Raw genomic sequence first — 12,154 nt, forward strand, 5'->3', positions numbered from 1 at the left:
TTCTAATTAATGTACGCAACAATGTATGCAACGGGTAAACCCACAYCATACAACTCCTAGATATTGACACAACAAGCTGCACAAAAGTAGCACAAAATCACAAAGCACAAAATAGTGTCTTTCACATTCAAAGACTGAAATAACAACGTCACTGTCATCACCAGGTGATCCGCGACGGCATTGACGGGCTCACGGACGTGGTGGTCTTCAACTCCCARGTGCAGCCCACCGCTGCCAACCTGGTGGGCTTCAACCCGTGCCAGGAGGACAATGGGCGCTGCCAGCAGCTCTGCTTCGCCCTGCCCGAGCAGGAGAAACCCACTTGCGCCTGCGCCCACGGTTCGCTCCTCAACAATGGAGTGTCGTGCGGCTACGGTCTGGACGAGTTCCTGGTATTCACCACGGACTACACCATGAATAGTTTACGTTTAGACCCCTCCGATCACACTAGCCCCTACCCTACTATCAACCTGGGCTATAARGTGGTGGCGCTGGATTTCGACTTTGCAGACAAGAGGATATTTTTTACTCAGTACATGGGGATAGGCCGAAGCAGGATAGGCTATGTCATCACCACGGTTACCGGTGCACCTGTCATCATAGCCGACYGTAAGTGTTGTGAATCCGAGGGTTGGGGAAGACAATGTATAGTGTGGTTTTTCCAGTTTTTGTAATGATTGTGAAAATGATGAAATTGTGAAAATTATGATAATGCCCTTTTTGTGGAAGAGTTTGAAAAAAATGCCTGGAATTTCAGCCTGCTCAGATTGTGACATCACAACCGGATCTGATTATTCTGATCAATGACCAGTCATCCTTTATTTYCATATGTATCCTCCTACTTTTAAGGGTAAACGTTAGGCTGTAGAGTCTATGCCAGTGGTCGATCTCCAAGGCATTCCTAGTCGATCACCAAACATTTATGTTAAAACCAAACGATAAAGCCTTGCCTTCCTGTTTGCGTTCCTATTTATTTTTATTTTTTTCACGCTCTTGCCGATAGGTGCACTTGATTCAGCAGCTATCGCACCGGGAAGGCAAAGTATTCCCACTTTGAACCATTTCACGTGTCTGAAGGTAGAACTCCGCCTACCCAGCAGGCCAAGAGTACAAATCAAGTGCGCCTATAGGTTTACTGCTGGCCAATCAGAAAGCTCAGATCACCGTGTCTGCACAGTTTCCTCGAGCCATAGACTGTAAAAAGAAACCTTGAACGCACAGCAAAGTTGATACTGTGAGATTTCYYAARATTTAAAACCATGACTAGAGAGAGACAASGAATACAGCAAAYAGCTGCTGTTTTTATGAGTAACTTCATGTTTATGTTGTTATTCAGCACTGTCAACACTTTGCTCAATATTGTATAAGCCATAAAATGRGCGTTCTCCCTACTTKCATTTACGCTACAACCAGCACTGCAGCTGCAATGAATGAGTATTTCGAAGTGTTTCGATAAGCTTGCATTGTTATTATTAGTGTCTGTCTTTTTTAATATCGAGGAATATTTCACTTTCTCTGGTCATAGAAGTGACAACATGAATTGGTGCATTAGGCAGAAATAKTGCAGTGTGACTTGACTTTCGCCATCAGCTGGAAGACTGTCCCCTTTTCTCTGTGGAGGGAGGGWGAGCAAAGGGACGGTGAGTCAGGTGAGAGGCAGCCTCACCATTGCTCCCTCCCCTCAGACTATCTATCCAGGCCATCGGTCTATTAAAAAAAAGTGAATTATTATGCCCTCTCAGGTGTGCCTCACAAGTAATACTACAAATTGTCTATTACCAGTGTGATCATATACCATTTAAAAAAATACATAATTTCAAAATTGTCTGAGAAGAACAACATTGGCAGGGCAATTCAAGCATAGCAATATGCAGTGATAATATATTCGGCCTATAGCCTACTGCACAAACCTCATTGATACATAACTGTTTTTAATTGGTGAATGTTGCATAGGTTTAATACGTTTTTTAAGTCATGATCTCAGCTTCAGTTTTGACTCAGAATGTGATCTTGACTCAGAAAAGGTTGGTGACCGGTGACCACTGGTCTAGACGATCCTATCCGCGAATCAGGGCTGTGTATGTAAATATATTGAAATGTGTATCGACACGCCCATGCGATCAGACTGAGCATTTCAATGGCAAAAGGAGGCTCAGGGAAATAAATGATAACAAATATATTTGGAATTATTTTTATGAAATAAACACACACAGTGATTTATTAGATATACTGTGATTTGAACAACAAATAATTTAAAAAAGGGGGCCTTTAAGACACAGTACAGTCAAAATTACGTTTTTCCTAATTTTGATGAAATTAACACTGTAAAAGTGTGAAATAATTTTATCATTGTTATTTCCTGATATTTGCTGGTTGGATGTACAATCTACACTGAACAAAAAATATATATATGACATGCACATTTTTCAAAGATTTTACAGTTCATATAAGGAAATCAGTGAATTGAAATAAATAAATTAGGCCCTAATCTATGCATTTCATATGACTGGGAATACAGGTATGCATCTGTTGGTCACAGATACCTGGTAGGGGAGTGGATAAGGGTCTGGATCAGGGGGCGTGGATCAGGTAGGGGTGTGGATCAGGTAGGGGTGTGGATCAGAAAACCAGTCAGTATCTGGTGGGATCCAGAGCATCCCAAACTGCTCAATGGGTGACATGTCTGATAAGTATGCAGGCCGTGGAAGAATTGGGACATTTTCAGCTATCGGGAATTGTGCACAGATCCTTGCGACATGGGGCCAGGCATTATCATGCTGAAACGTGAGGTGATGGTGGCGGATGAATGGCACGACATTTGGCTTCAGGATCTCGTCACTGTATCTCTGCATTAAAATTTCCATCGATAAAATGCAATTGTGTTCATTGTCCGTAGRTTATGCCTGCCCATACATTAACCCCACTGCCACCATGGGGCACACTGTTCACAACGTTAACATTAGCAAACTGCTCACCCACACGACGCCATACACGTGGTTACATGTGGCGTGTGGTTGTGAGTCCGGTTAGACGTACTGCCAAATTCTCTAAAACAACGGTGGAGACAGAGAGAAATGAACACTAAATTCTCTGGCAACAGCTCTGGTGGACATTCCTGCAGTCAGCATGTCAATTGCACGCTCACTCAAAACCTGAGACATCTGTGGCATTGTGTTGTGTGACAAAACTGCACATTTTAGAGTGGTCTTTTAGTGTCTCCAGCACAAGGTACAGCTGTGTATTTTTTTGTTTGTTTTTGAAATAAGCTTTTTGTGCTTATGGAACATTTTGGGGATATTTTATTTCAGCTCATGAACATGGGACCAACACTACATGTTTTGTTTATATTTTTGTTCAGTGTACATAGGACCTTCTATCTAGCAAGTTTTGCATGGGTGGAGTTTTGGCTTGCCTGGTGACATCACCAGATGGTAAATTAGTTAAACTATATTTTGGTATTTGTTTCATTAGTCCATTGTTGATATAGTCTAAAAATGTTATGCATGTCAGCAATCAAGTTTTCAAAATATATAACTTTCAAAATACAGAAATACAGCCAGTATGATGCATTTTGCATAATGAAAGAAATGCCAAAATATGTTTTTGTTTTCCTTTAATAGACCAATAATAAAGAGTTCCAAAGCTCTCTGCCAATAACAGATACTATTCAGTTTCCCCTTTCCTACTTCCAGACAGTCTTTGCAAAATTCTGTCTTGAGAAATTGTTTTTTGCCCAAAAATCTATTTTGACCATGGAAAACTATTACAGTAAGGTACTTAATTGCTACCCAGAAATGATTTGATGTTGATACAAAAACGGCTGCATTGYGCCTTTAATGTCTTGTTGCAGTATTGAGTGTAGCTGTTAACATCTATAAGTTGCAGTATTTGTTACCTTGGTGACTTAGGTTGTCTCCATCCTCACTTTTATCTTTTCCCACTCTGACTCTTTTCTCTCTCTCTCTATTTCTCTCCCCTCTTTCTTTTAAACGTTCCTTCTCTCTTTCTCTCTCTCTTTCTCTCTCGCAGATTTAAATTATCCACAGGGGCTGGCCTATGACTGGGTTCACAAGCGCCTTTACTTCACCGACTACTACAACAGAAGTGTCCAGGCCATGGGGGTGGACGGGCAGAACCGCTCCTTGATAGCCCATGCCAACCGCCCTCTTGGCATCATTGTGGATCCCTGCTATGGGTAAAACCAACTGAGATGTTTGCATACATTGATCACTAATTTTACAAATCCCATCCAGGTGTTCCACAAATTGGTCCTTCGAGCAAGATAGGAACAATTGTCTTGGAACACTAATATCAATTATTTTGATTACTGCTGATGATATCTGGAAATATGCATGTACACTCTGGCCCATCTACTGTTGCTAGTCCCAATTCTGACTTGTGCTCTGATATCTGCTTCACCGATTTCTGCTCTCGTAAAAGCCTGGGTTTTCTGCATCTGACACTAGAAGCTAATTACCTAAAATGGATCAATTGAAAGTGTGGGTTCACAGCTCCTATACAGATGTGTTGGTCATTATTGAGACGTGGTTAAGGAAGAGTGTTTTGAACACTGATGTTAACCTTTCTGGTTATAATCTTTTTTGGCAAGACAGATCTTCCAAAGGTGGTGGAGTGGCAATCTTTACCAAGGAACACCTTCAGTGCTCGGTTGGCTCGGTTGGCTCCATCAAGTCTGTGGTTTTAAGCATTAAACTTCCAAATAACTCTTTGACTGTTGCCGGGTGTTATCGTCCTTCATCAGCACCGGCCTGTACCCTACCTGCCCTGAGCTCTCTCCTGGCCCCTTACCTTAAGTCTGAATTTGTCCTGCTAGTTGACCTAGACTGGAACATGCTTAAACCACCTGACCAAGTCCTAAAGCATTGGGACTCCCTAAATCTCTCTCAGATTATTACCAATCCCACAACGTGACTCTAAACACCCAGAAAAGGCTACTCTCCTGATCGGTATCAATCTGGTGTTTTCTGTAATGACCTTTGTGATCACTGTGTTCCAGACTGTGTTTGTAATGGCTGCTCAGTGAAACGACCTCTCCTGATTTGTCATAGACGCTTTCTAAAACAAGTATGGCGCCGACAGAGATGGTCGCCTCGCTTCACGTTCTTAAGAAACTATGCAGTATTTAGTTATTTTTATGTATTATTTCTTATACAGTTAGCCCAGGAAATCTTAAGTCTTATTACATACAGTCGGGACGAACTATTGGATATAAGAGCAACATCAACTTACCAACATTACGACCATGAATACGACTTTCACGAAGCGGATCCTCTGTTTGGACCACCACCCAGGACAATGGATCGGATCCCAGTAGGCGACCCAAAACAACGGCGGCGCAGAAGGGGCAGACGGAGCGGTCTTCTGGTCAGGCTCCGTAGATGGGCACATCGCTCACCGCTCCTGAGTATACTACTCGCCAATGTCCAGCCTCTTGACAAGGTAGACGAAATTCGAGCAAGGGTTGCTTTCCAGAGAGACATCAGAGATTGTAATATTCTCTGTTTCACGGAAACATGGCTCACTCGGGATACCTTATCAGAGTCGGTACAGCCACCCGGTTTCTTCACGCATCGCYCCGACAGAAACAAACATCTCTCTGGTAAGAAGAAGGGCGGGGGTGTATGCCTTATAATTAACGAGTCGTGGTGTGATCATAACATCATACAGGAACTCAAGTCCTTTTGTTCACCTGACCTAGAATTCCTTACAATCAAATGCTGACCGCATTATCTACCAAGAGAATTCTCTTCAACTATAATCACAGCCGTGTATATCCCCCCCAAGCAGACACCTCGACAGCCCTGAAAGAACTTCATTGGACTCTATGTAAACTGGAAACCCCATATCCTGAGGCTGCATTTATTGTAGCTGGGGATTTTAACACAGGTAATCTGAAAACAAGGCTCCCTAAATTTTATCAGCATATCAAATGCGCGACCCAGGCTGGCAGCATTCTGGATCATTGCTACTCTAACTTCCGCGACGCATACAAAGCCCTCTCTCGCCCTCCTTTCGGCAAATCTGACCACGACTCCATTTTGTTGCTCCCAGCCTATAGACAGAAACTAATACAGGAAACGCCCGTGCTCAGGTCTGTTCAACACTGGTCCCACCAATCTGATTCCACGATTCAAGATTGCTTCGATCACGTGGACTGGGATATGTTTCGGATAGCCTCAGACAACAACATTGATGTATACGCTGATTRGGTGAGCGAGTTTATTAGCAAGTGCATCAGTGATGTTGTACCCACGGTGACTATTAAAACCTTCCCAAACCAGAAACCGTGAATTTATGGCAGCATTCGCGCAAAACTGAAAGCGTGAACCACTGCTTTTAATCATGGCAAGGCCGAATACAAACAGTGTAGCTATTCCCTCCGCAAGGCAATCAAACAAGCTAAGCGTCAGTATAGAGACAAAGTATAGTCGCAATTCAACGGCTCAGACACGAGATGTATGTGGCAGGGTCTACAGTCAATCACGGATTACAAAAAGAAAACCAGCCTCGTCGCGGACACCGACGTCTTGCTCCCAGACAAACTAAAGAACTTCTTTGCTCGCTTTGAGGACAATACAGTMCCACTGACWCGGCTCGCTACCAAAACCTGCGGGCTCTCCTTCACTGCAGTTAACGTGAGTAAAACATTTAAACGTGTTAACCCTCGCAAGGCTGCCGGCCCAGACAGCATCCCTAGCCGCGTCCTCAGAGTATGCGCAGACCAGCTGGCTGGTGTGTTTATGGACATATTCAATCAATCCCTATCCCAGTCTGCTGTTCCCACATGCTTCAAGAGGGCCACCATTGTTCCTGTTCCCAAGAAAGCTAAGGTAACTGAGCTAAATGACTCTCGCCCCATAGCACTCACTTCCGTCATCATGAAGTGCTTTGAGAGACTAGTCAAGGATCATATCACCTCCACCCTACCTGACACCCTAGACCCACTCCAATTTGCTTACCGCCCCAATAGATCCACAGATGACGCAATCGCAATCACACTGCACACTGCCCTAACCCATCTGGACAAGAGGAACACCTATGTATGAATGCTGTTCATCGATTACAGCTCAGCATTTAACACCATAGTACCCTCCAAGCTCATCATTAAGCTTGAGACCCTGGGTCTCGACCCCGCCGCGTGCAACTGGGTCCAGGACTTTCTGACGGGCCGCCCCAGGTGGTGAGGGTAGGAAACAACATCTCCACCCCGCTGATCCTCAACACTGGGGCCCCACAAGGGTGCGTTCTCAGCCCTCTCCTGTACTCCCTGTTCACCCATGACTGCGTGGCCATGCACGCCTCCAACTCAATCAAGTTTGTAGACGACACTACAGTGGTAGGGGCTCCCTTGATTACCAACAACGACGAAACGGCCTACAGGGAGGAGGTGAGGGCCCTCGGAGTGTGGGTGTCAGGAAAATAACGTCAACAAAACAAAGGAGATGTCGGACTTCAGGAAACAGCAGAGGGAGCACCCCCCTATCCACATCGATGGGACAGTAGTGGAGAAGGTGGAAAGTTTTAAGTTCTTCGACATACACGGCACGGACAAACTGAAATGGTCACCCACACAGACAGCGTGGTGAAGAAGGTGCAACAGCCCAAAAATTGGCTGTAATAAATGTATCACCAGTCACTTTAAACAATGTCACTATATATAATGTTTACCATACCCTACATTACTCATCTCATATGTACAGTGGGGAGAACAAGTATTTGATACACTGCCGATTTTGCAGGTTTTCCTACTTACAAAGCATGTAGAGGTCTGTCATTTTTATCATAGGTACACTTCAACTATGAGAGACGGAATCTAAAACAAAAATCCAGAAAATCACATTGTATGATTTTTAAGTAATTAATTTTGCATTTTATTGCATGACATAAGTATTTGATACATCAGAAAAGCAGAACTTAATATATTGTACAGAAACCTTTGTTTGCAATTACAAAGATCATACGTTTCCTGTAGTTCTTGACTAGGTTTGCACACACTGCAGCAGGGATTTTGGCCCACTCCTCCCTACAGATCTTCTCCAGATCCTTCAGGTTCGGGGCTGTCACTGGCAATAAGACTTTCAGCTCCCTCCAAAGATTTTCTATTGGTTCAGGTCTGGAGACTGGCTAGGCCACTCAGACCTTGAGATGCTTCTTACGGAGCCACTCCTTAGTTGCCATGGCTGTGTGCTTCGTGTCGTTGTCATGCTGGAAGACCCAGCCACGACCCATCTTCAATGCTCTTACTGAGGGAAGGAGGTTGTTGGCCAAGATCTCGCGATACATGGCCCATTCATCCTCCCTCAATACGGTGCAGTCGTCCTGTCCCCTTTGCAGAAAAGCATCCCCAAGAATGATGTTTCCACCTCCATGCTTCACGGTTGGGATGGTGTTCTTGGTTGTACTCATACTTCTTCTTCCTCCAAACACGGCGAGTGGAGTTAGACAAAAAGCTCTATTTTTGTCTCATCAGACCACATGACCTTCTCCCATTCCCCTCTGGATCATCCAGATGGTCATTGGCAAACTTCAGACGGGCCTGGACATGCACTGGCTTAAGCAGGGGGACCTTGCGTGCGCTGCAGGATTTAATCCATGACGGCGTAGTTACTAATGGTTTTCTTTGAGACTGTGGTCCCAGCTCTCTTCAGGTCATTGACCAGGTCCTGCCGTGTAGTTCTGGGCTGATCCCTCACCTTCCTCATGATCATTGATGCCCCACGAGGTAAATCTTGCATGGAGCCCCAGACCGAGGGTGATTGACCGTCAATCTTGAACTTCTTCCATTTTCTAATATTGCGCCAACAGTTGTTTCCTTCTCACCAAGCTGCTTGCCTATTGTCCTGTAGCCCATCCCAGCCTTGTGCAGGTCTACAATTTTATCCCTGATGTCCTTACACGCTCTCTGGTCTTGGCTATTGTGGAGAGGTTGGAATCTGTTTGATTGAGTGTGTGGACAGGTGTCTTTTTATACAGGTAACGAGTTCAAACAGGTCGTTAATACAGGTAATGAGTGAGAACAGGAGGGCTTCTTAAGAAAAACTAACAGGTCTGTGAGAGCCGGAATTCTTACTGGTTGGTAAGGTTGATCAAATACTTATGTCATGCAATAAAATGCAAATTAATTATTTAAAAATCATACAATGTGATTTTCTGGATTTTTGTTTTAGATTCCGTCTCTCACAGTTGAAGATGTACCTATGATAAAAATGACAGACCTCTACCATGCTTTGTAAGTAGAAAACCTGCAAAATCGTCAGGTGTATCAATACTTGTTCCCCCACTGTATATACTGTACTCTATACATCTACTGCATCTTGCCTATGCCGTTCGGCATCGCTCATCCATATATTTATATGTACATATTCTTATTCATTCCTTACACTTGTGTGTGTAATAAGGTATTGTTGTGAAATTGTTAGATATTACTGCACGGTCGGAACTAGAAGCATAAGCATTTTTGCTACACTCGTATTAACATCTCTAACCATGGGTATGTGACCAATAAAATTTGATTTGATTAGCTATTTAGCAGTCTTGGTATAGGCAGTCTTATGGATTGGGGGTAGAAGCTGTTCAGGGTCCTGTTGGTTCCAGACTTGGTWTACCGTTACCGCTTGCCGTGTGTTAGCAGTGAGAACAGTCGATGGGTGGCTGGAGGTTTTTGGGGGCCTTCCACTGTGATGTACTGGGCATTACTCACCACCCTCTGTAGCGCCTTGCGGTCGGCAGTGGTGGAAAAAGTACCCAATTTTCCTACTTGAGTAAAAGTAAAGACACCTTAAAGAAAACGACTCAAGTAAAAGTCAGCCAGTYAAATACTACTTGAGTTAAAGTCTAAAAGTATTAGGTTTTAAATGTACTTAAGTATCAAAAGTAAAAGTATAAATCATTTTAAATGTCTTATATTAAGRAAACCAGACGACACGATGTTCTTGTTTTMTTTWWTTTACGGATAGCCAGGGTCAACACATAATTTACAAACTAAGCATTTGTTTTTAGTGAGTCTACCAGATCAGAGGCAATAGGGATGACCAGGGATGTTCTCTTGATAAGTGAGTGAATTAGACAATTTCCCTGTCCTGCTAAGCATTCAAAATGTAACGAGTACTTTTGGGTGTCAGGGAAAATGTATTGGAGTTAAAAGCACATTTATTTTCTTTAGGAATGTAGTGGAGTAAAAGTTGTCAAAAATATAAATAGTAAATTCATGTACAGATACCCCTTCATAGGGGCCTTGGCTAAGCTAAGATGCTAGGATAACATTTCTCTCTTACTCTTTCTCTCTGTAGTTACCTATACTGGACTGACTGGGGGAGCCCTGCTAAGATAGAGAGAGCTACTCTGGGTGGAAACTTCCGGGTGCCCATCATCAGCACCAGTCTGTCCCAGCCCAACGGACTTTCCATAGACTACGAGGAAAGGATGCTCTACTGGGCCGACGCTTCCCTGTAAGATCACGATCATTTGTAACATTCTGTYATATTTCAGCTGTTTGTTTTGTGTTATAATGTACAGTACTAAACATTTTTGTACCATAGTTTGAATGAATCTCAAAGAAAGAAAGTAACTCATAGGTAATTACCATTTGACCGTGRCATTTCTTAGAATGTACCTGGTCGCTTAGTTGGAAATGAGGTGGAATCAATAAGTCCAAATCATGTGCCATTTGTGATTTTTTTACCCAGGAAAGTGTTGAACAATTCTCCACTTCCTTAAATATTTAAAAGCAGTAGGCTACACTGTTTTCCAATGCACCCATTTCTCATGATCTCTTAGCATTCTAACTCTCCATTCATCCTTCCATCTATGCATCCATCCACCGACTCACCCACCAACCAATCCATTAATTTTCTCCATCTCCACTCCATTCCCTCTCAACATTAGAGATAAGATTGAGCGTTCCACCCTGACCGGGGAGAGCCGCCAGGTGATCATGAGMGGGGTCCAGTACCCCTACGCTTTGACCGTGTTCCAGCAGGACATATACTGGACTGACTGGACCACGCAAGCGGTCTACCGTGCCGGGAAGGACGACGGGTCAGGGTTCACGGTCCTGGTCCAGGAACTACAGTACAGGCCCAACGARATCCACGTGTACGCCGGGTCCAAGCAGGAGGCTTGCTCAAGCCCCTGTCAGCAGTTTAACGGAGGGTGTAGTCACGTCTGCGTGCCAGGTCAGGAGTTTGAATAACAAAACATTTGCTTTCAGTGTCTTGGAGTTCTTARAGGGCTTGAGATCCACACGCTAAACTCAAATTTCTCATCTCTCATTGACATCAATTAATGATTCAGGTGAAAGTCTGAGAACAACAATACCCACTGGGCACACCGCATTATTTCAACATGTATAATTTCGTAACACAGTATTTGGTTGAGACGTTGATCATTGAGATTACAACCTATATTCARCCACTCAAAAAGACAGCCAAAASTTATTTCAATTTCCAATCACWATGCTTTCAACCATCTAAAAGCACAACCACATTTTTACGGAAAAACAATGTCTGATTTTTGGTTTAATTGTCACCCAAATGTCTATCACTGCGCTTTCAACCATTTAAAAGTACAGCAAAGTTTAAATGGMAATACAATGTCAGATATTTTGTTTAATGTGCTATCACTGTGCTTCATCTAACAYCAGAATCACATTACCTGGATTGCAGTTTAGATTACATTAAAAGTACATGGTGCAAGTGATCATTGCCGTTCGAGATTCTGCACAGATTATTACAGCAATTGTGAAGATCTTCACAGACCTGCGACGACCTGGACCRACTCCAATTKACATACCGCCCCAACTGATCGACAGATGACGCAATCTCTATTGCAGTCCARACTGCCCTTTCCCACTTGGACAAAAGGAACACCTACGTGAGAATSCTGTTCATTGACTACAAKTCAGCATTCCACACCATAGTGCCCTCGAAGTTCATCACTGAGCTAAGGTCCCTGGGACTGAACATCTCCCTCTGCAACTGGATCCTGGACTTCCRGACGGGCCACCCCCAYGTCAGGTGGTGAGGGTAGGCAACAACACATCTGCCATGCTYACCCTKAACATAGGGGTGCGTGKTTAGTCRCTTTCTGTACTCCCTGTTCACCCACAACTGCGTGGCCCTGCACGACTCCAACA

General features: G+C 43.7%; 1 protein-coding gene across 1 annotated transcript in view; it reads left to right on the forward strand.

Annotated features, from left to right (window-relative positions):
* Positions 1-12,154, forward strand: part of lrp2b (low density lipoprotein receptor-related protein 2b) — an 83,318-nt gene that overhangs the window by 45,419 nt on the left and 25,745 nt on the right. Inside the window, exons 42-45 of the mRNA XM_024007217.2 lie at positions 165-609; positions 4,030-4,195; positions 10,311-10,469; positions 10,906-11,195. Of these exons, the coding sequence (XP_023862985.1) occupies positions 165-609; positions 4,030-4,195; positions 10,311-10,469; positions 10,906-11,195 (1,060 nt within the window). The remainder of the gene's footprint in view (positions 1-164; positions 610-4,029; positions 4,196-10,310; positions 10,470-10,905; positions 11,196-12,154) is intronic.

Source organism: Salvelinus sp. IW2-2015, linkage group LG18, assembly GCF_002910315.2.
Source record: "Salvelinus sp. IW2-2015 linkage group LG18, ASM291031v2, whole genome shotgun sequence".
Taxonomy (NCBI): Eukaryota; Metazoa; Chordata; class Actinopteri; order Salmoniformes; family Salmonidae; genus Salvelinus; species Salvelinus sp. IW2-2015.